General features: G+C 37.6%; 3 protein-coding genes across 5 annotated transcripts; 2 read left to right on the top strand and 1 right to left on the bottom strand.

Annotated features, from left to right (window-relative positions):
• Positions 1–358: 358 nt before the first annotated feature.
• On the bottom strand, positions 359–3,106 carry LOC111601221 (high mobility group protein D). 2 transcript variants are annotated; one of them, XM_023317717.2, is made up of 3 exons: positions 3,069–3,106; positions 1,274–1,487; positions 359–1,183 (listed from the first exon to the last, which is right to left on the bottom strand). In XM_023317717.2, exons 2-3 carry the CDS (start codon positions 1,421–1,423, stop codon positions 992–994), a joined length of 342 nt encoding a protein of 113 aa, XP_023173485.1. In that variant the 5' UTR covers positions 1,424–1,487; positions 3,069–3,106; the 3' UTR covers positions 359–991. The 2 variants fall into 2 exon arrangements, with proteins under 2 accessions (XP_023173485.1, XP_023173484.1); XM_023317716.2 differs by lacking the exon at positions 3,069–3,106 and adding an exon at positions 2,404–2,474.
• A 2,666-nt stretch (positions 3,107–5,772) lies between these two features.
• LOC111601265 lies at positions 5,773–6,729 on the top strand. The gene is made up of 2 exons (XM_023317772.2): positions 5,773–6,165; positions 6,226–6,729. The coding sequence occupies exons 1-2, from the start codon at positions 5,833–5,835 to the stop codon at positions 6,694–6,696; spliced, it is 804 nt and encodes a 267-aa protein (XP_023173540.1). The 5' UTR covers positions 5,773–5,832; the 3' UTR covers positions 6,697–6,729.
• Positions 6,730–15,375: 8,646 nt separating this feature from the next.
• On the top strand, positions 15,376–23,350 carry LOC111601251 (high mobility group protein Z). Of its 2 annotated transcripts, none has more exons than XM_023317751.2 (3): positions 15,376–15,639; positions 22,784–23,011; positions 23,094–23,350. In XM_023317751.2, the coding sequence occupies exons 2-3, from the start codon at positions 22,859–22,861 to the stop codon at positions 23,274–23,276; spliced, it is 336 nt and encodes a 111-aa protein (XP_023173519.1). In that variant the 5' UTR covers positions 15,376–15,639; positions 22,784–22,858; the 3' UTR covers positions 23,277–23,350. The 2 variants fall into 2 exon arrangements, with proteins under 2 accessions (XP_023173519.1, XP_023173518.1); XM_023317750.2 differs by lacking the exon at positions 15,376–15,639 and adding an exon at positions 17,585–17,746.
• Positions 23,351–24,362: the final 1,012 nt, after the last annotated feature.

Here is a 24,362-nt window from a genome sequence, read left to right as displayed (position 1 = left end):
TTTTCTTTCTTTTTTTTCTTTATTTGTTTCTCATATTGGAATTAAATTATATAGGTATTAATTAAGACTACAGATTAAATGCAATATATATTTTGTGTTTCTTTTCTTTTTTATTTTCCAACATCTTTAGGGATTAACAAAGATGTTTATCTAGAGTTCAATAATTACGAAAAACCTGAGCGAAATTTCGTTCGTTTTTGAACGTCATGAAAAAAGCTCTCTCAACACCTTTTCCATTATTTTGTTTGTTTTTGCTTTTGTACACTCTTTTCCATTACATCTGACAACTTCTTTAACATTACGCATTTAGAGCTATTTGTATATATCGATCTATATAATAGACGGTAAATAAGCCGTTCGTTTTGGCTGACCCTAGCAGTGTCTCTCGTGTGGTGTTGGTTTCTGTGAGTAAATTCTACTCACGTACAGGATATTTTCTCAGAACAATGGTTAATTTTTCGATTTTTGTTTTTTTTTTTATTATTATTTTTAATGGAATTACGTTATCGTTTAATTTACAAAGTTTTATGCAAGATATACAAATTGATCAATTTCATTTGTTTTGCCGCCTTTAATTTAATTTTTTTATGTTTTATGCGGCAGGATCAATTAATCCAACGCGTTGAGCTCGACTTAAAACTGTTTTGTCCTCTCTTGAAATGTGTATACTAAAAGAAACGCCTACTGTAAACTTAAACTCTTATGTATAAATACAATTTTGCATGTTCATTTTGTTGTTGCTGTTGGTTTCTCTTTAGTTGCGTATGTCGACAGCAACTTTTCTGTTTCTTTTGATATTATTGGGGCCTTTGTGTCTCTATGCTATGGTTTGTGATTATCTTTTTGTTTTGGGTATGTGATTGGTGTATGTGGAGTGTGGAGAGTGGGTTGTTGGTAGTGGAGTTTAGACGAAATGCGATTGACTGAATGAGGAGGTCCACTATTGATGTTCTTGTGGTTTCCTTGATGATGCCAACAAAGTAACAATGCTTTACTCGCTTTCCTCATCGTCGTCATCCTCAGAATCATCCTTTTTGCTTTTTTTCGCTGGCTTTTTGGCAGGCTTTGAACGCTTCTTGGCTGTTCCATTTGCCGCACCGCCACCACCACCCCCGTTGGCCTCATAATCCTTCACGGCACGATCGTAATCATCCTTAGCCTTGGCTGCCTTTGCCTCCCACTCCTGCAACACACAGAGTAATTATATTAGTAATCAATTCCAAATTTGACTTAAATAAATCGATTATTTAATTATAAACTTTTCTCAACTCACCGACTTATCCTTCATTGCTCTCCATAATTCACCTCCACGCTTGGCCACCTCGGTGACTTTGATGCCAGGATTCTCGCGTTTGATCGACTCGCGGGCGCTGTTCAACCACAGCATATAAGCTGAGAGAGGACGTTTTGGTTTATCGGCCATTTTGCTTTGTGTTGATTTGTGTGTAAGTAGTAAGTAACTAAATTAATTTGCTATAAGCTTCAAGCTGCAATGAAAATTATAATAAGAAACACTCAAATTAGTATCCATCGCAGCTTATAAAATATGTGTACGCTGCGAGCGACCAGAAGAAATGCCGCTCAAAAAAAGCAAGAGAAGCCACCACCATAGAGCAAATAACCAAGCAGCAGCAAGCATACACACAGACACACACATGCAGCAATGGCCGCGCATCAAAAGAGATGGCAATACTGCTCACACACATATACTCATGCACACTGCTGGCGTCGAAGCTGACAATTCAGAAAAGCGCGCGCGCGCGTCTTTCTAGTAGAAACGATTTCAAAGTGCGCGCAGCTAACAATATTCACATATCAAAATTAATTGCACTAATAATGAACAAAAAATAAACGTTTAAATGCCAAATTATGGAATTATCAACATTAGCAGCCATTTTCTTTGTGCTTCTCCCACAGCGCTGAGTGCAAAAGACCGAAATGGCAACACTTTTTTCTGTATGTACTGCCGCCTCGGACTGGCTGCTTGGGCTTGTGTGGTACAGCAGCGTCGTGTATGCGACGCGCTCTTTTGCACTGGTACAAGCACAGGCCAAGCGTCGTTTTGTATGAGAAATGTACTACAAAGAGCAAATTTTGATGGTGAAAACGCAAGCAGCAGGCGAAAATTAACAGAAAAGTTTGTTAAATATGCCTTTAAAAACGCTACCGAAGCAGTATATTCACTATTTAAATACTATAATTAGTCTGCCATTCAGTAAATCGCACAATTTTCCATTTTTAATTTATGTTGCTCTCTTTGTTTATTAAACTATATTGTTTTTTTTTAACAATATCTTCAATAAAAGAAATGAAAACTACTTTGTCACACTTTAAATTTAGATTTTGTCTTGCACAAAATTATTTTAAAATTTTCTTCTTTTCTGACTGCGTGCGTTTACCAACCTTTCACGTTTCTTTACTGACTTCAACTGTACTGTGTGAATCAAGCAAAAAGGCAAGGAAGCTAAAAGCAGCCAAACGTTGGTCACGCAGCGCGACAGCGACGTCGGCAGCAGATAAATTGCCGGCTGGGCAGTTTCTCTCACAGTGAGAGTGTTTGAGAGAGAGGAAGCGAGTGAGAGCACAAATGAAGAGGCAAAGCAGAAACGCGGTTAAATGCCAAGTAAAAACAAATACAAATATGGAAACAAAGTAAAATATGTGAATAGGCCAAAAACGCGCGCATTTTGGTTTACTATGTGTCCGTTATTGGGAAACAATAAGGTGTCCAAGAAAGTAACGCATGTTTTAAGCATAATTATGCAAAACTAATTCAATAAAGAGTCTATGCAGCCATTTTGACTGAATGTCGCTCACGCCAAGCAAAGTCAGAAAAGACATCGCTTTACTCTCTTCGTACAGCAACGTCGCACTTTATGCTGAGACGAATTGAAGTGTGCTCACTGGACTGGCAAAATATGAATGATAACTGAAAATAGTTTTATTTTATAGTAAAAACTATTGATTCACTTCACAATATAAACAAAAACTGCAACATAAAAGTCTTATATTCACTTAACACACTTTCGTTGTCATATATTTAACAGAGTTCTTGGGACTTAACCAACCTTTCTCTTGAGCTGCTCAATTTTAACTGTACGGACTTAACGTCCACTGTTATAACGAAAACAAGCAGCTGGTAAAAATGGTGATATCGCCACAGCCAACATACATAGGCATAAATGCTACCTATGATGAGCGCGTGACGCAAAACATACCCTTAACAATGCACGACGTAACACGACTTATGAAAACCTTTACGATTTATATATATGATTGTTAAATTTTTACAATAATAAAATTGTTAATTCGTTATGTTCGTTTGTAGGCATAATGCCACATATTTTTTCCTATTATTTGTAGTAGTGAATTTTTATATTTTTGCTTATTGCAATTTATTGCTTCTCTCTCACGACACGTAACCATATCTAAGAGATTGAAAGCGAGAGAGCGAGTGTAAAGCCAGCCGGCTTATTATCTGAGACCAACAACGAGATAAATCAGAAATATAAAACTAAAGCAGAACCGCCGATAAAACCCATGTAAAAACAAAAATAACGTCAATAAAGTAGTTTGAAATGTAATTGCAATAAATGATAGCTCAAAGCGTATTTGCAATAAAAACAATTTCAAATTAGCTAACCAAGAATTATGAACCATTTAAAAAATTCTTCTTGTGCCCCACATTTTACCAATGAGCGAGTGGAATGTTTTTTCACACGTACACCAGCCCAATGGCTCTCTCACTGGCATGTACATACAAAAAGAATGAGACCTCACTTAAAAATGGCGCCAAAAAGACAATTTGATCCAAAGCAAAAACATATTTTACAAAACCACATGCATCAAATGCTTATCTATACATAAATATAATTATGTTGGTATATAAATATAGTTTATGTTTCTGTAATTTGCCATAAATAAATATTGTTGGCTATTTAGGTTCAATATATTTGACTGGAGGATAAAGCAAACTACTAGCAAATTAAAATTATGTACAAATACAGTCGTTTTTTTTTTTTAAATCAATTAAACATTAATTTTTTTTCAGCTAATTTAATCAACTCATATCTTTGGCTGTTTCTGAAGAAGCAACTTAATTGGCAAACATTGATTTTCAATTGTATAGCAGCGAACTTTCTGTCGTGTATTGGAGACCGCAAACAAGGTTGAAACTACAAATGCTGACGTCACAAATAAACGGGCTGGATGTTTTTTATGAAATGACTATGAATATTTCGATGTTTAAAAAAATGTTTAAGCTTAGATTTTTATTTTTCTATAGTTATAGACGAAGTTTGATTAATACGAAATATAAATCGGGCTTGTGCTTAACTTAGATTAGCTTATCTTTGGCTCATGATCGAAAAAAGGTCGACGATATTGCTCGAATATGAAGAATTAATATGCTTAGACAATAATTTATATATTGTTATAAAAACATTTTTCTCAGAGATTTGCTTGAAATAAACATAATATAAATTTCGAAGCGAACCTTCTACTTTTGTAAAAAATCTCAAGCAGGGAAGTTTTTTTGTATGGACGAACATATATACGTACATTGTAACGGTTGCTTCTAACGGCTGCTGTCCCGTTTAGGGTTAAGTTACGCACAGAGAGTGTGTGTGCGAGAGAGAGACAGTGAGAACGCGAGCTCAGACGCTGTGGATCGTTTTTCTGTCATTAACTTATTGTAGAAGTCTGTGAATAAAAGAATCGAAGGCCTGGAGGAAAAGTTGCGTTGCAGTTGATGCTATTTGAGGGTACATTTATAGCTGGGAGAGGAAGAGGCACAGGCAAACGGCAATGGCAGCCGGTCGCAAACAGGATAACGATGTCACGCGCTGTTTGCAATTCACACAACAACAAGGACAACACGAATAGAACAGGCAGCCTGCTTGGCAGACAGTCGAAGGACTCTCTATGAAATTCTGTTTGCAATTTCTTGCTAAGCTGCATTTGGAAGTGCAGCCTTTGGGAAATATTTTTAAGACCAACTTGGGTTCACAAGAATAGACGCTCAAGGTAGGTAAGCCCATATCAATGACTAGAACAATGCCGTTGTCTATTGACTAAATATGCTTAAGGGAAAAATTAGAACCCATTGCCTACATGCGATTTAGATTATAATGTGTCCAATCTTGTGTAAGGCTCCTGGGAAATAGTTTTATATAATACAAAGGTTTATAGAGAAGTTTACTTTGTAGAATAATCGTTTATCGACTATCCGCAACTATCGATATATGCTGTCCAAAAACAGTTAAACGCGTTCTTCAGTTGACTATATGCAAGTAACGTTCTGAAAATAAGGTCTAAGGTCTGCACATATCTAACATCCTGTAATTTTTTAGCCAACTCAGGAAAACTATTTTCAATTAGTTTAATCGTTTATCGATTTTTGGAAAATATCAAAAATTGCTTTTGCCGTTCTTCATCTAACTAACTTAACTACCCCATCCAATCAACTCTATGCTCCACTTAAATATAGGAGTACAGGAGTCTCTTTCCGCAAGTTAAAACATTTATCGATTGTTCAAAGCTATCGATAAGTCCACTCTACAAATCTACTCCACTTGTCCGTTCTTCTTTCGACTGAAACAGAGAGAATTGCAAAGCAAGATAACGTGCTAGCTGATATGTAGCATGGAGCAAAAGCTCAAAAGCAAAGCGAAAGCTTTCGCCACGAGCACGAGCAAGAGCCGAGCGCCAACAACTGAAAACTACTCAAAGCAAAAGCAACAATCGGCTGGCCGCAGTTCTCTGCTAGCATTACGAGCGCGCGGTCGCCTAACGGTTTTTTCTTTGTTTGCTCTCTTATATTCTGCTGTCCATATGTCCAGCAATGGAGGCCTGCCATTCAGGTTCACCGACGAGCGTCACATGAAGTTCGTGGAGCTTTACAGCAACGAGCCGTGCCTCTGGAACCGTAGACCCTATCTATGGGGAGCTCGCAATGCGGCCTACAAGCGCATACAGAGTGGCATTAATGCCGATGCGGACTCCACGGAGAATCCGATTACCTTGCAGGGTGTCAAGATGAAAATCAAGAACATGCGCACAGGCTATCATCAGGAGCTAAAGAAGATCAGAGCTAATCCGAAATATACGCCGAAAATTCCCTGGTTTGCCCCACTGCACAAGTTTCTGGCACAGTTTCTGGACAAGGTAAAACGTGAGCTTTTTTTTGCAATCAGTTTTTGTGTATTAAATAATTCGTATGGGCAGAAACCGGAAGATAAGGCATTGCTGCATACGCCGCCTCTAAAGCGTTTGCAGATCAACTTGCCGCGTTTGAAGCCCGTCAAGCTGCTTCCGCTTGTGTCCGAGGAGAAACCCGAAATCAAAATGGAACTAGAGCCCAATCAACAGGTGCTTATACCTACAACTGCACTATCAATAATGCCTACTTCGAGTCCGCCACCCCCGCTGCGCCTCATCTCGCCGCCAGTCCAACCTCCCTCTCCAGTCGAAGTCAACTCCATACCCGCGACAAACTCTACGGTAATGGATCGAACCCTGACGCTGCCATCGATTGGCGACGATGAGTTTACGTTCTTCGGACTCAGCGTTGCGGCCCAACTAAGGAGCATGCCCATCTCAAATGCGATGATCATGCAATCTAAAATTCAGTATATGCTCTCAGTGGAACGTCGCAAAGTTAGCGGCGAGACCACAGAGTTAAATTTATTTAATTAATATTAATATATTAAGAAAAGTATCAGGAAATATCAGGAAAAAATGTGTCGATGCTACATGAGTACTTAACGCTTAGCAGAAAGCAAAAAAGTTCTTACTTATTTAATTACTTAATTACTTATAAGTATTACTAAGTATTTTATAATAATATTACAATTTAATATGCAATACGATCAAATTTATATTAATTTTTAAACAAATTAATATAAAATAATATAAAATTAAATATTATTTCATTCATATTCGAATTTATTTGTATTTTTATTATTATTATTATTAAAGAAAAGATGAATCATGGGACTCGTGTCACGATAGATGGTACAGCAAGCGGCCACCTCTAATTATTATAAATTAATCAGTGTAGAGGGAATATTGTATATTGGTTTATTCTAAACAAAGAATATGTGAATTTACTGTAGGCAGAGCATAAAAAGCAATGCATCGCCACATAAACAGAGCGCGCGAGCAAATGCTAAAGCACAAGGCAAGTACATTAAAAAGCAGAAGCAAAAGCAAAAGCAAAAGCAAAGCGAAACAGTAACACAAACAGCAATGATAGCAAACCGTACTGTACCACAGCGGCGAACAAACAAGCGAGTGAGCGAGCGAGCAACCGAGCTAAACTGCAGAGAGCAGGAGAACTGGTGAGCGTGAGTAACTGCTAGCGTCAGAGCGAGAGAGTATGTGACTGACTGAGTGCTGTATGAGTGTGTGGTGTGAACGCGTGTTATTGTGTGGGTGAGTGTAGGCTGGGCCGAATCGTTGTATTTTCGCGCTATAACATAAAATTTTGTCTTAAATTATGGCGCAAACTAGCTGTCTTTTTGGCATATGCGGCGAACTCGGCTAGCATGATTCACAAACACCCTACACACAGGAACACACACACATAGTAAAACGCAGGCATTGGCGACAAGAGCCATTACATGTTACATATACATACATAGATACATACTTATGTATGCTTAGAGATATTTATGTAAGTGCATGTGTATGCGTGCATGTGTATGTAGAAATCGTCGTTCAATTCTCAGACTCAGTCAGAGAAAACTGCGAAAACCGGACGAAAACAACGGCGACGGCGGCGGCGGCGAACTGCTGACTGTGATTGTTGTTGCGGTTGTTGTTTCATTTTTTTTTATGAGCAGCACATGCTTATCGTTGTCTCACTGAATTTTGCAACAACAAATGGCGCTACACTGCGTCACTTAGGCACAACAAGTCGCTTGAAAATTTCACCCAAAACTTTTACAGTATAGTTTATGATCCAGTCTGTTAATCTCTCTCTCTCTCTCTCTCTCTCTCTCTTACAATAATTATTGTTGCCAAACTGAACTTTAATCAGTGATAAGATAATGAAAGAGAGAGACAGATATACAAACATACATACATACACACACACACACACATATATATATATATATATATATATATATATATATATATATATATATATATATATATATATATACATATATATATATATATATATATATATATATATATATATAATATATATATATATATATATATATATATATATATCCTTGTATATCCTTGCCTTTCAGTTTGTCAAGTTTCGTCTTATAACTTGAGATCATTTGGTTAGCCCTTGAATTGCCTACGGTCATATTGGCCAACCCGCCCACAGGCTGATGTGAAAATGAAGCTCAGAGCTTCACTTTCGCAGCTCCCCAACGAAATTGGGTCACATGAAGGCGGCTGGCTGCATGGCCCAGAATCACAGCAGACTTTCGCAGCTCGAGTCGAAGTTGGGGGATGTGGGAGTGCGAGTCCTGTTGTTGTTTCAAATCGCGCAACTGCATCGCCAGCCACACACTCGGTCAACACAACAATAGGCAGCACATGAAATGTGTGTTCAAGATACTGAACTTGGCCTTTGCAAGACTCGGTGGGGGCCCTCTCGTGTGGGACCAATCGGCCTGACCGCTTGTCTGCCCAGCTGTCTGGCTGTTTTGGGGCCCCGAGCCGCACACGCACACACACACACACACACAGCCGAGCAGCCTCATAGTGCCAACGCCATCGCCCTCCAAACAACAAAAACCCATCCGCATATTTTGCGAGCACTCACTTCTCCCACTCGGTATTTATATGCATCATCAGCTGTTCGTGTTCGTATAGAGAGGCCAGCGACAACCGCAGCGGCCAGACTCTGATTCAGATTCAGATTCAGAACCAGCGGCCGGCGCAAATACTTTAGACCCCAGCTGGAGCTTCAGGTGGTCGGCTACTACCTGTGCTTATGCATGCATACTCAGCGCAATCAGGGCTTAGAGTAATTACATTTTGTGCCATTAAATAGTTTGTTGCCAACTGTGAGATCGAGTGGAACTGATTTGATAGTTGAATCCAGCCTGATTTTTCTGTTTATTCCTAATTTATTTATTTTGTTGCTTTATATTTTATATATTATTTCTGAATCTATCCAATGATTAACTAGAGCTTCACTGATCCAATAAGTAGTTATTAGCACTATTAGCATCAAGCTTTAACTTGTTGAGAATTGCAAAAGAAATACCGAGTAAAGCGCAATTTTTGACTTAGAGTTAGACTTACTAGAATTTAATTTAGTATTAAAATGTTTTTGAAAATATCTTTACTTCGTATAAAAATGATAATTGACAAAAATTTCTATCTTTCTTCAAACATCTAACGACCTAAGCCAAAAATTCGTATCAATTTCAAACAATTGCCAATTAAAGCTCAAACTTGTCCAAATGTGCTAACTTCTTGGGCAAACGTTTTGCATAATAACACAAATGTATTGTCCTGGATTGTGAATATGCGTGTTACATGTGCGATGGCATAACGTAACGGTAAACGTAAGAGATACATTGCATCCATATGGCAAGCATATTGGCTCAAGTAGGCGACGACAGGAAGACGCCACTGGACCAAAAAAGCAAAAGAAACAAGCAACAAAAACAACAACAAACAAACAGCAACAGCAACGACAACAAGTGCCTGGCACTCCGCTCTGACCATCTCTCTGTCTGGCCAAGCCATCCTGCTGTGAAAAGTATATTTATGTATGTTTGTGTGTGTCTCTCCCTGTGCAAGATTTTACCCATACAGCCCAAGTCAGCCAGTTCTATAAAGGGACCAACGGCAACAATCAGATGCACACACACAGACACACTCGGGCATATGCGAAACCCAAGCAACACGCACAAATGCAACTAAGCTAGCAAACTATGCCGTCCTCATCGTCAGCTCTTCAAGCCAAACAACATTGTAAGGCCAGCGACCACCCCGAATTGCAATTCTCTACCAGAACGATAAATTCTATACGCTCTTTGGCCAGAGAATCAGCTGGAATGGCAAAGATAGATTTCTTTAAGTCAGCTGAAATGAAGTTTTTATGAAGTTTTACAACTATTAATAAAAATAGATTTTAAATAAATTTTGAAATATATTTTAAGATTGTTTTTATGCGCTTGAAAAGGTTTAAACATTAATTTTAAATAAATTCAGAAATTAATTGTAATTCAGAAAGTGAGAAGACCTTAAATAAATTAAGATATATTTTAAGTAAAAACTTGAAAACGTTTGAAAATAAATTTTCAATAGATACAGAAATTATTTTCAATTATTTTAAAGTTTGAATACAAATACTATTTTAATATTTAACATATTTTTATATAATTAATCATTGAATAATTTATTTACAAATTGTTTTCAGGTAAATTCTTTACTTTATGTTAATAAAAATAAATTAAGTAAGCAATTAATTTACTTACTTTTTGTTTTAATTTATATGAACTAAATGATCTCTAATAAATTAAAGATTTTTTAGAAAATCAGTTTATTTTAGAAATAAATTTGAAATTAAGTTTTTTATAAGCTAAACAAACTCATATTAATTTAAAAATGTAATAAATTAAGAAATTTAGCTAAAAATAATTTTGGTAGTAAAACAAAAATTAAATTAAACTATTAAAAATAATAATTAATTAATAAAAAATTAATATTTATTTGTTTCGATTTTTTATTTATTTTTTATTCTTTTGTTTTAGGTTTAAATTTTTTATTATTTCATTTCTATTTATTTATTTTTAATTTTTAATTCTTATATATTAATTGTTCTTTTTTATTATATATTTGAATTCTTGAATATAGCTCTACTATATATATTATTATTATATTACCTAAACATTTTTTATTGAAACTCGCCAACGACAACTGCATTATAAACCGCAATAGATCAATCAATCAATCAGAATTAAATTATATTTGAAATGTACTTTAATTTATGTCAGCCAACTCTCTCACTCATCTCTGTAATTAACAATAATTAGCTAATAAAAATGGTTAAAAATGTGATAATTATCATACGTCACTAATACCATATCAGATCATATCACATATGTTTTTTTTTGTCATTTTCGATTGATGACTATTACCTATTCTAATCAGTAATTGCTATTTTCATCATTCAATTATAGCTTGCCAATAGTTATTAATTAAATTACATATGTTTTTTCTAACATATTGTGAAGAGGGTATATGCAGTTCGGGCTGTGCTATGTTTGCCGCTTGGCTCTTATTCAATGTGCCTACCAGTTTGCACTTTGTTTCTATGCTCTGACACACACGCAGTATAGGAAAGGATACACACACACACAGACACACGCACGCACACACATATCTATCTTTATATATGTATATTCACATCCTGTCGAGTGTGCGTGCGTCGGTTCGTTAGCTCGTTCGCTCCTTCGTGCGCTTCCATTGCTGCTGCTGCTGCTGCTGTTGCTGCTGTTGCTGCTGGTTTGCATACATCCCGAGCATATATTCCCGTTCATACAGCCGACAATTGCCACCACCGAAACGACTGCAGCCAACAGGCGCGTCTCTCACCTCACAGCAGCACAGCAGCAGTAGCAGCAGCGACGGCAGCGGCAGCAGCAGCGCAGCGGGCTGAATCCACACCCTCAACCCACCCGATGTCAACGGCCCGTTAGCATGGGTACGGGACACGAACGAACGAAAGAACGAACGAGCGAGCAAGCGAGCGAGCCAACGAACGAACACACGCGCATTGAGACGGCAAACAACCGGAATAATCGACATCGACCCACTGCACTGTGGGCTGAGCTCTGTGCGTCCAACTTCTGCCCAATCCTCAGCTTTTTGCATTTTCAGTACATATATTCAACAGATTATTTGGCTGCCTGCCTCCAGCTCACAGTGTCCTCAGCTCCATTTGATTTTGGGCGAAATCTTTTTAGCAAATTTTGGTTTACTTTGTATATTATTAAATTCTACAGTTGATAATAAAGTTTTAAGCATTTTTCATTGTAGTTACGAATTAAACATTTATAAAAATTTGAACATTTTTCAGATTAATTTTTTTTTGTTTAAATTGAAAGTTTTTTTTGGTGAGTTCTTAATTTCCTAATAATATAGTTCATTTATCATAGATATATTGGTATACTATATACACTTGTAGTCAAATTTATAGGTGAATTACATATACTTATTGAAAATTTGTTTAATGTTTTTTTTTTAAATTACACTTGAAGTTTTGAGAGAAATTTTTATGCTAATCAGATTCTCATTCTTTTTTTAATTATATATATATTTTTAATATATGATATTGTAAATATTTTATAAAAAAAAAAAATAATAGTATCACAGAGTTTTATATATATATATATATATATATATATATATATATTGTATATATATATAAATTTTTATATTGAATCTTGTCTCATTATACCAATATTGGGTGGTTTAAATATTTTAGTACAAATTATAATGGTTTTTATCACAAATTAAAATACTGTAGAAAGATCTGGGAATCAATGAAATTATTTTTTCTCAAAAGAATTATATATATATATATTTTTTTTTTTCTTTTAATTTTTAATTTGCCTATAATTTGATTATTTTCTATTATATTTTGCGAATAATATTGCTTATTTTATTAGTAATAGAAACAAATGTTTTTAAGTCTTTAAATTATTATATCAATCATATGAATATTTAAGACTCAATAAGAGTAGAGTGTATTGGTTTTATGCAAAGTTTCATTCGCTCTCCGTTAGACTCTCAATATGAACTTAATGCATTCTGATTAAAGTTGGTTTTTATCTGTATCAGATAAAGTATAAAATATTATCTGACTGCAGCTGATAAAGATGCAGAGTATAAATAAATCGATCGATCAATAAATTAGCCGAGGAACCTGTTCTAAACTCTAATTGAATGGCAGCCTGAATTGCTCAGTCGGTTAGACCCAGTTTTGATCTATATTTTACTGCCTAATTGTATGTAGATGAATCTTTTAATTGATAGATCTCGTTTAGCCTTTCAATCGAAGTCCATTTCTGAGCTTTCCGATATTCACATAGAATATGCTTTGTATAGCGCCTGGCCCACTGCCTGGACGTTGTATGCCCTACACTAAATGCGGCACATTGATTTTCGCAGCGTATCTGCTGTGTCGCTGGTGGCCCGTTTGTAGGGCTGTGAGCTGTTTGCTTCCATAGATACAGATACACACACGTGACGACTCATATAGATATACAGCTACAGCTACAACGCAGTCGCCGCTGCCGTTACTGTTGCCCTCTGTCCGCTCGCTCTGACTCTGCATTTGCTGCTGCCTATTTCGCTCGTTTGCTCGTTGGCTCGTTCGCTGCGGGCCTCTGCTTCTACTGGCTCTACTCTGACTGCGGCTGTCTGTGGACTCACCAGAGCGAGATACTCGCACTGTAGTCAGAGCTATAGCCATAGCCATACAAGCGAAATGCTTCAAACTGGTCGAAATTCACTCTGCGCTACACTCGACCAGCTTTAATGGCATTCATATGCAATTTATGATATTGCTAATTGATTGATAAAATCGTTCTTTTCGATTAGAATTGAGTTTTAAATAGAAATTTCTTATGAATTTTTCATAAAAAAAATTTAATTTTTTTATCTTTTAAATAATCAAAATATTATTCGAGTTTATATATATTTTAGTTATATGTAACTAAATCATGATTTAATATTCTAAAGCAAATGTGAAAATAATTAATAATAGTTAACTATTTTTTTAGCTTTTTTTTCAATTTAATGCCTATCTACAAGTTGGAAGTCTTTTTATTCAGTTAGAGGAACTATGGAGTATAGAACAGAGCTACGAAGTTCTATATTTTATTTATATTGAAATATATTTAATAATCGATTATTTTTTGTTGCTTTCAAATGATTTTTAAAGCATAAAAATTATATATATATATATATGTATATAAAATAAAATATCTAAATATATAATATAATATATAACCTAATATAGATTTTAATACTTTAGAAAAAGTTAAATACTATTTTTTACTTTATTAATGCAGTATATAAAATATATTTTTAAAAGTATTTTTTTTTTAAATTAAATATTTAAATATTTCTATGTAAAAATTGTATTTATTTGAAAATTTAAATTTTGTTTTGTATAAAAAAAATAATTTTGCTTAAAAGTTTTTAAATATAAAAAGTCTTAAGTTAAATTTTGTTCACAAAAAATTTTTAGGAAAAACTAAATTTTTTACTGATGATTTCATATGTAAAAAAAAATATTCTTAGGAATTTTTTTCCTGTATAAATACATATGTATATATTATTTTTAATATAATTGCTCAACTTTTATATTCATCTAAATTATATTCATTCAACTAAAAAAGATCTTAAAGTTTTTTTTGCTAATTATTACATTATATTATTTACTAAAATGCATAAATATTATTTAGTCAACGCTATATTATAATGCTATAAATATTACTATATCTATTTTATAATAAAAAATTAAAAAAGTGTATTTTAAATTCTTAAAGTTTTCATCTAAATCTCATCAATCACATCACTTATTTATTAAATTTCCTCCAATTATATTATTATTTTTAAGTTTAGAAAAAAATCAATATACAATCACAAATCAGACTTTTCATTGAACCCATTTCCATGGGTGGCTACCATCCAAAATTCCTAGTCAACTAGTTGGGATTGTGGAGTAAACCGTTTGGCGCAGGGCAAGCCAGAGCAAACCAGCCACAGCTACAATCGGCAGGCAGGCGGCCATATTCAATGCTGTTGCCATTGCCGGTTGCTGTTGAGTTGCCCCCCTTTGCCGCCCCGCTCAACTCAACATATGCCCCTCGGTCATCCAACTGCTGTGGCTGTGCTGCTGCTGCTGTCGCTGCTGCTGCTGCCGCTGTTGCTGCTGCGGCTGCCGTGTGTTCATATAACGAACGAAATTTTTGTTCAGCAACGCATACATTGAAAGCGGGGCCAGGCCAGATACACACGTACACGCACACGTACACGTGTATCTGTATCAGTAGCTCTCTGTGTGTGTGAGCTGTACTGTGTGTAGCCGTTGCCTCTGCTTTGCGCACATAGTACTAGAGCGAACAAACCAACGAAACGTACCGAGCGAGCGAATGAACGAAACACACACACACAAACACAAACAGAGGCAGGCAGGCAGGCAGAGACACACGCACACTCACACATACATAGTGGGCCACACACACAGAGAGACACGCATACAAAATATACAGATACAGCTACATTTTCACTGCCTGCGTTTGCGTCGTACTCGTACTGGTGCTTGGTGCTTGGTCTCTGCCTCTGGCTTGCTTGCTTGCTGGCTGGCTGACTGGCTGGCTGCCTGGCATTCATTCTGTGTATTTGATATTCCACTGAAGGCAAAAGCTGTACGTACGTACTACGCTGCTGAACAAACCGAGACCGATACAGCAACTGAGAGCACAGCACAGCACAGCACACAACTGACTTGAGTTTTTAGTAGAAGAAAATTTATAAAGTGAACAAACAACAGCAAAACGCCAGTGCACAAAATATAACCACGAGTCGATATATCGACGAGGCCTGCAATTAAAACGCAAATTTGGCGACATTTTCATACGGGTGAGTGAAAAGTGTCTCACTATGATTGATTTCCCATTGTATTTGCTACACGAATTGACCAAAATGCGTCGCCGATGCGGCCATTTATTATATAAATTTTGCAAAATAAAACTAAACGACCCAATTTTTCTGCCGTGTGTGCGCTATCACAAGCGCAAAAGGTGGCCCCGGCCTGGCATGGCATGGCCTGGCCTGGCCTGGTCGGGACTGGCCTGTTAATGCCAAAAAGCCAAAGACCCAGAGCTACATCTTGTCCCAGAATTCCCTTGATTCCGTTCCGTTATAGTCGACGTTGTCATCATCGTCGTCGTCGTCGCCGTCGTCGTCGGCGTCGTAGCTGTTCTTCTGCCCTGTATTGTTGTTGGTATTGAATTTAAATTTCGAATGCGCGCGCTCATAATATTGACGGTTATTTTTTGAAAATGCTCCGCAGCTGCATCTCACCTGCTTAATGGCCAAGTAGGTTTGCATTACAAATAAAAATTACAATTAATGCAAATACCGATCTTAGTTCATTAATTGTGATTAGCTTCTTCTAAATTAACAAAATTAGTCCAGTGTTGTAAAATGTTGTAAATACTTATTTGTTATTGTCTTTTGAGGTTGAGTTTGTAGTGCGGGCGCCGAGGGGGGTTTTGGGGTATCTGATGGCAGGCATTTGTTGTAGATTTGAGCGCGTGAGCGACGGCCGCGGGGGTTAGTCGGGGGGGCAGGTGGGCGGCATATTTGGTTATATGTGACGACGACGACGACGACGACTAACGTAGTGACATGACGGCGGATAGCATGGAAAGCCGAGGGGTAATGAAGGCGGGGGCTGTTGGGGCGCTGAAGTGGGGGAGGGGTGCTGTGGTGTGGTGAAGAGGTAGGCGAGTGGCAGCGGCGCCGCTGCTGCCGCGGCAAAATGCTACTGGCATTTCGTTCGCACAAAGCTTGTTCGCTCCACGCTTTTTATATGGCTGAAGCAATAAGCAGCCAGAGCGTACAGTCACATCAAAAATAGTCGAACATGCGCGTGCCTACGAGTAAAACAAGGGCTCAGTAGTGTGAGGCGCTACAGTGGCGTGGGGCATGAACATAAAATGAAACATAAATAACAAAAATAATATTTTATCATTTTCAAATAATTAAATTAATATGAAATTAATAAAATTTTTTAATAAATTAAAAAAAAATTAAAATTAATTAAAAAAATTAAAAAATTAGAGTTACTTATTAAAATTATATTTGCAATATGAAATATTTTCAAATTAATTTTTTTTATATAATTTAATATGCAAAAATTATTGTTTCATACACGCCCATTGATAGTTCATTGGATATTGACTGTTTATTTATTTCCACTACCCTTCCAATATTCAGCGACAGTACTGTGCATGCGCTGTACAAATTCCATGGCGCAGCCTGTCCAATTGGATGGTACACTACTGTTGCGGCCACCGCAAAAACGCAAATTATTTTTCTCACATGCACGCACTCAGCAGGCGGCAGCTGTGCGCACGTAATTTGCCACCACTGTCGGCCACTACATACAGTGGCCCGTCGTCTGCCTGAGTTCGCTCCGCTCGTTGCCCGCCCTCTGCCGTCGTCGTTGTCGTCGTCGTCGCCGTCGCTGTCGCTGTCGTCGTCAACGCTCTATGTTGGTTGGTTGGCTGGCCTGGCCTGGCTGGCTCTCAGATACAGATACTTTTGCTGCCGCCTGCCTGTACTGCGCTCACTGCGGCTCTGGCTCTGTGTATTATTTGATGGTCTCGCTGTTCACTCGTTCGTTCGGTTCGCCTCTGCGTGTGTATGTTTCGCCTCTGCTTCTGTTCTGCTGCTGCTGCTGCCTGCCTGCGTTGCTTCGCTTCGCCTCGTCTCGCACCGCCTCGCCTCGCTCTGCCCTGCCTTGCTTTGCTTTGCCTTTGCTTTGCCTTTGCTGGTACAGCTGCTTCAGTTGAATTTCAGTTCAGTTCAGTTTTCTATAGACACTCGCAGTACATTTTGTTCAGCGTTCAGAGTGTTGTTCAGTGCCAGTGCCAGCGCCAGTGCGAAGCAAATTTCTAGTCCGAGCCGGGCCAAGAGTGAAGTGTAAACACACAGCAACAACAGCGGCAGCCAGAGCAAAGTACGTACATATCAGAAATAAGAGTATTTTTCATTAGTCGTCTGTGGGTAATAATTTTTACACTGGCGTTTAGTGTTAGGCCCACGGGGCGTCCATTTACAGTGGGCGTCAAATTAGTTGGACAGCCTGTGTCTACTGTTCCAGTTTAGTTTTCTCGACTGATTGCTCATTGTTATCATCAATTAAATTGATTAAATGCTGAGCAGGCGACATGGGATTCGAAATGTGATTATTGATTTGATTATTTATTTGGTGTAATAAACAAAATGTTAGTAAAATATTTTAGATTATCTACTAAATTTTATATAATAAAATAATAGGAATTTTATTTATATTTATTTTTTTATATAAATATGTAATTTAAAATATAAATATTTAAATAAAATATTTATTATAAAATAAATATTTTAAAAAGTTTCTTAAATCTATTTATATTTTACAACAATTAGCAACAATTAAAAAATGTTTTTTTAATATTTAATGTTGTCAATGTTTGTTCAATATCATTTGCCGCCACTGTAATCGCATCGAATGGCTTCAGTATGGAACAAGTCAGCTTTGCATTTCGTTTTCGATTTCAGTGATTGTTCCAAGTCCGATCCGGACTTTTGCGGCTGCCAGCCACCCACCTGTCGACGCTTTTGAGCCTAAGTGGCGATCCCTCAGGCACGCCTAATCCTTCAGTGCATTGTGTGCGTGTGTGTTCTGCTGCTGGCCGCAATTGTCTTAAACATTTCCTTGCGTTGCGTCTTCTGGCTTATCACATGGCAATGCAATTGTCGCCAAGTCTTGCCGGCTGCCGTTGGTCACGTTTCCCATGACCATGCCCATGCCCATGCCCATGCCCAAGCCCATTCCCTGTTGCCAGTGCAATTTTCTCATATTTATTTTGCTTGAATTGCATTTTGCAGCTGCGTGCACAAAATTGCCCAGCGGAATGCATTCGCCTGCTCTTGATGAAGTCTCAACTCTCTGACCGTGAAATGTGATTAGCCATTCAGAAAGTGCGAACTCACTCAGAAATCGTTGCTTGAAAACCTTTGCAAGATTACCAAATCAAATCATAAGCGTTTCTTATCATTATAAAAGCTTTTGGCCCATTAAGCTCAAAGCTAAGTTTGAGTGCCGATCTGTGCACAGCTGAAAGACAAATAATAATATTTTGCCAACAGATATGCAAAAAAAAAAAACAATAACAATATAAAAGATAATTGATTGAACTAAGTTTGACGTATTTGAAACTGGAAACAACAAACAAAATTGTTTTTATTTGCGCTGCTAAATAAACTAATGTTTATTTATATTTTATGCAAAATATTTATAGATTATCAATGTTTTAGAAACATTTTTGTTTTCTTCGACTTCTCACTTCCAATCCAAACTTAAGTCTTTCGCTGGTTTGACTTTTTAGATATTTTTAGCTGATTTTGTTCTTAGCTCAATTTCCGCATTGTTTATTTTGTATTGTATTTTTATGCTTTTTGCATTTCGCGCGCGATTTGCTTATGCACTCGTATCGCGAACACTCGAACGCCAACTAAAAATGGCGCCAAAAGTTTGACACACTACCTGCACAAAGAGTGAGAGAGAGAGTGTGTGTGTGTGTGGCGAGAGAGGTACAGTTCAACTGACAGCGTGCCGCATTTACAGTTGTGCAAAAGCTTTTTCGCGCCATTTTCACTTGCTCAACGCGAACTTTGCGCCTCGTGGGCGGTCGATGCGATAATGAATCGCCGACGAATTGCCACACGGCTCATCAAAGATCTGTTTTCGAGTTCCTTTTTGTTTGTTTTCACAAAAGCCAAAAGCTCGCTGGCCTTGCTATTGTTGTTGTCGCTTGTTATTTGCTGATCAAGTGCTTAATGTGTGCGTGTGTGTGTGCGTGTGAGTTAATGTACTTGTTGTTTGGGCAAAGCTCTTTGCGCGCGCTCTCTTTCTCTCTCTCCCTGCCTCTCTCGTTCGTTAGCTAATCGTTGAGGCCAATGCTCAAATGAGTGCACAATTTATTTTGTTTTGATAAAAAAATATAGAAAAAATAAACAACAAAAGAAAAACAATCAAACACAAAAAAAGGCAACGTCAGAAAATTGACAATATTTTGAGCGGCTTTTGTTTATTTTTATAATAATTAATATGCCACTAACTTGTAAAAAGTTAAATATATTTAGCGTGCTCATAATTCAGGCCACGACTGTGCAGCAAATGTCAGCTACACTGCTCGAAAAAGTTGAGTAGTTTGCAGTTGGCAATACTTTGTGGCGTGACTATAAAAAGTCACGACTGTACGCGCTCTAACGGTAAACGTCAGTCACACACACACACATTTATTTATATATATATATAATATATATATATATATACAAATATGCATACATACATACATATATTGCCACATATAACGGCTGTTTGCCCTGTCGACATCCACTGCGCAAATCCCTGTAAAAGTATCTACCCTAAAATGCTGTCACTGCGCACTAGCTCGAGCTGAAAGTCGCATTCAGGCAACAATTTTACAGTTTGAGTTCGTTGTTGTTGGGTGGTTCGGGTGGCTCGGGTGGTTACACTGCTGTGCAGGCAACAACCACTGAGCGTTCCAGCAGCAGCAGCAGCGCAGTCGACGTCAGCTGCTGCGTTGTCGGCATTAAAAATGCCATAAACACACACACACACACATAGGCATATGGGGAGAGATAAGCAGAAGCCGCCGCAGTGGCAGCCGTAATTTTATGCCTGTGTATATTTGCATTTGTATTTGTATACGTGTGCTCTGTGTATTCCTTTTCAGCAATTTCACATTTCATTCATTTGACGTTGACGGCGACGCCGGCAGCGACGCTGCGCTGGCGTCAGCTTTGGCGTTTTGTGCTTTTCAATTTTAGATCAACGCTAAAATGTCGGCCCTGCCTCATTTGGTATGCCATTTAATATCATTTGTTGTCCTTTCCTTTCATTTCAATCTCGTCCCTTGTCCCCAGCTAGTTATCTATAATGCATGCCTGTGTGGGAAGTTGTGCCACGCTGCGTATGCGTAACGTACACAATTTTTGATACCTTTCGAGTTGAAAATAATCAGCAGCATACCATTCTGACTAATGACAGCATTCCTGCCTATTGCTGAGCTTAAATATTAATTAGCAATCGAACATGTGAAAATATAAAGATTTGCCAGCTTCAAAGGGGCAATTAGTGCATCTTTGTGTATATATGTGTTATGAGTTACACAAAATATATGTGTGCATAATATAATATAGTAATATCAAACAGATAGCTAACAGCTAGCGCAACTGCTGCTCGCGCCTTTGGCTGCCCTCATAAGTATGCTATAAAATTTTTCACTTTTGCTTTTCTGTGCATCTACTGGAATATTTCCAACACAGCAAAGCTTTATCTTATTTTAAGCAAAATAACTGTTTATAAAGCTATAAATTTGCATTCTACGGGTAGTTTACGATTCGCTTGGCATTAGTATATGCTGGAAGTATTGTACATAGCATACCTTTGGGCGCCGCTGAAAACATCTTTAAAGTCTCGCGTCTAGGACATAAATAACACTGCCTAGTCACCTACATCTGCAGCTATCAATTGGCAACAGCTTCGGCACGCACACGCCAGACAGAATGTGTTTCGCTTTCGATTTTGTAGCTGGCTACACATCATCATATGCATACATATATAAATGCGTTCGTCTGTGCGACATGTGGAAGGAATCCTTTTGGTGTTGGCAACGCATCGCAGCTGCTGCTTTGTGCATCACGTGTTGCCGCCTCGTGTGGCGACATTGACAGCTTCATTGCGTGTGTGCTTGTGTGGGCGCCATGCAGCCAGGGGCACAACTCTGCGGGCGTAACAGTTGCGCGCGTGAAACTAACAACAATTTTGCCGCCATTTCCCGGTGGCTGCTGCAGCAGCCAGAGTCCAGACGCACACACACACACACACACAGCTCATGTGGCATTGTTGGCTAATATACGCAGTAGTTGCTAGCTGACCACTGCCTGGATTTGTCTTTGTGATTGATATGACTGCAGCTCTGCCACCTGCCCGCTCAGTCCCTGCTGCCAGCGCTTGTCGTTGATTTATTGTTGCTCTGCTGTGCTCAGCTCTGTGGTTTGTTAACCCAATTGTTGTGTAGCAGCTCGTCAGCATCAGCATCAGCAGCCTCAGCGCTGTCGTCTCTCATCGTCATCATGCTGGTTGTTGTCGCTGTCTCGTGCGCGTTGCGTTATTTGTCAGTATTTCTCAGTATTTGGGTCAAGTGCATGGAGGCGATTGTCTGATGATGATGATGATGATGATGATGATGATGATGTTGGTAGTGTTGCAAACAACATTTGCATAATGTATGCCTTGCTTAGGCTTTTTGTATATAAGCAGGACGCTTATAACTTAAGCACAAATAGCTACGTTTGAGCCGACTTGCATGACAATATATATATATATATATATTTATATATCTACACCTGTGCATCGTTGTGCATTTACTGGACAGCTATTTAAAAGTGCATTGCCCTGATTTTACATATTTACAGGTGTGGTATATGTGCTCCGGTCCAGGGCCATCCAAAAGTGAATGCCAATCGGCCACACACACACACACACGAAATAATTGAGTAAATTATGTACAACATATATAAACAAGTACATGTACATAATAATTGAGCCTATGTGCATATAAAAAAGGCTGCAGCAGGCATATGCTTGCTGCCTATGTGTGCGTGGGTGGTTGTGTGAGCTGTGTACAGTTGCCATCACGAATATTTGATGAACATTGGCGTATGTGAAAATATGAAATTATTGTATATTTGAGCTGCACTTGAATGGAGCGGGAATTGTGCTATAAATTATGATAAAGTCCATGAAAAGGGGCTTTTCGAAATGCATATTCAATAAAATATAAGCTCCACATAATTTCGTTACATAACAAAGCAGTTTTGCAGCTCGCCTGATACACGTTTGAGTTTAGTGTCAAAAGGAAATTAGTAGGGCACAGACTCATCTCGACTATTTGGCTAAGCATTTGCTTTCGTCTATTTACAGAGTACTCTGAGGGAGCGGCAAATTAGGTATTTTGATTGAGCCAGCGTCAACAAATCCACAAAATCCAGAGCAAACATGAGCGGCGAGCGCCCGAAGCGTCCATTATCAGCGTACATGCTGTGGCTGAACGAGAACCGCGAACAGATCAAAAAGGAAAATCCCGGCAGCAAGGTCACAGATATTGCCAAGCGCGGCGGTGAGCTGTGGCGCGGCTTGAAAGACAAAACTGTAAGCAACGCTCCAAATGCTAGCCTAGCCTAGCCTATCCTGCAGATATACTTCAACTTGATTTGTTTCTCTAATTAACTAGGAATGGGAACAGAAAGCCATCAAAATGAAGGAGGACTACAATAAGGCGGTAAAGGAGTACGAGGCAAACGGCGGCACCGACTCCGGCGCGCCCAAGAAGCGAAAGAAGGTGGCCGCGAAGCCCGCCAAGAAGGCCAAGAAGAAAGAGTCCTCCGAGGAGGATGAAGAGGACGAGAGCGAGTAGATGCTCTGGCAGCGTTCGCATCAGTTTTAAAATACATTTTACTAATGTAATTTTTTAAGTGACATAAAACAAATGAAAAACAATTAAGAAAAAAAAACAAAAACAAAAAAAAAACAAACAAAACAAAACAAACAAAAAAACAAAACCTTAAAACTTTAAATATGCACTTAAAACAAACAAACAACCACACCAAGAACCATAATATAAGTTAAAACATAATTTTCAGTCAAACACAAACAAAAAAAGAAAAACAAAAACAAAAAAAAAAACATAAAAAACAAAACAAAAAACTAGCAACTGTTTCTTTATAGGTTTGTACGCATGTATGTATGTATGTATGTATGTATGCATCTACAACTACTATTTCATTGTAATGCGTTTCTCAAATTCCTCATACGCCGGGTGGAGCGCGCTGCGTTCCTCCGCCCGGTCACGCATCGCAGCATCTGTAATTTGAGGTTTATCTTTCTGACTTATTATTTTTTATTTTTTTTTTTGTTTCATGACATCTAATGTAAATGTTTATGCATAGCGTTCCACAGTTTTGTAGGAGAAACGTTGGGTAAAATCATAGTTCGATGCGCAGACTCCAAAGAATCGTCGGTTCGCCGCTGTTTGCGTCCAACGGTTTTCTTATTCGTCCTTTTAGCAGACGTTCTCACTTTAATTACATACAATTAATACAAGTTTAAAAACCACAATCCAACAAGTTATATATACATTTTAATATATACATAAGTATATATATGTAATTTAAAAGATAAAAAAAAAAAAAAAACAACAAAACAAAACCAACAAATATGTAATTGTAAATGTAGAGCTGAACGGAATATTATTTAAAAATATATAAATAAAAAATATTTAAAAACTTTAATAGTGCGTTTCAATGATTACCAATTAATAAATAATAATTTTAAATTTTATTTGTAATTGCTATTTAAATTTTTTTTTATTTTATTTTTAATTTGAATTGCAATTTTTTGTTAATAAATTCATATTTTTTTATTCGATTAGATCACTACTAATAGATCACAACATCAAAATTTCTTTGTATATTTATATTATTAATATTTGTTCTTTTATTTT

This window comes from Drosophila hydei, unplaced genomic scaffold, assembly GCF_003285905.1.
Source record: "Drosophila hydei strain 15085-1641.00,03,60 unplaced genomic scaffold, DhydRS2 tig00000060-arrow-pilon, whole genome shotgun sequence".
In the NCBI taxonomy this organism is placed as follows: domain Eukaryota; kingdom Metazoa; phylum Arthropoda; class Insecta; order Diptera; family Drosophilidae; genus Drosophila; species Drosophila hydei.
This window is presented reverse-complemented; position numbering and strand designations above follow the sequence as displayed.

Bases quoted from the DNA above. Each gene is read 5' to 3' on its own strand.
- LOC111601221 (XM_023317717.2), bottom strand. From the start codon at position 1,423: ATGGCCGATAAACCAAAACGTCCTCTCTCAGCTTATATGCTGTGGTTG. The intron at 1,184-1,273 runs GTGAGTTGAGAA...TGTGTGTTGCAG, and splicing joins GAGCAATGAAGGATAAGTCG to GAGTGGGAGGCAAAGGCAGC.
- LOC111601265 (XM_023317772.2), top strand. From the start codon at position 5,833: ATGTCCAGCAATGGAGGCCTGCCATTCAGGTTCACCGACGAGCGTCAC. The intron at 6,166-6,225 runs GTAAAACGTGAG...TCGTATGGGCAG, and splicing joins TGGCACAGTTTCTGGACAAG to AAACCGGAAGATAAGGCATT.
- LOC111601251 (XM_023317751.2), top strand. From the start codon at position 22,859: ATGAGCGGCGAGCGCCCGAAGCGTCCATTATCAGCGTACATGCTGTGG. The intron at 23,012-23,093 runs GTAAGCAACGCT...CTAATTAACTAG, and splicing joins GCGGCTTGAAAGACAAAACT to GAATGGGAACAGAAAGCCAT.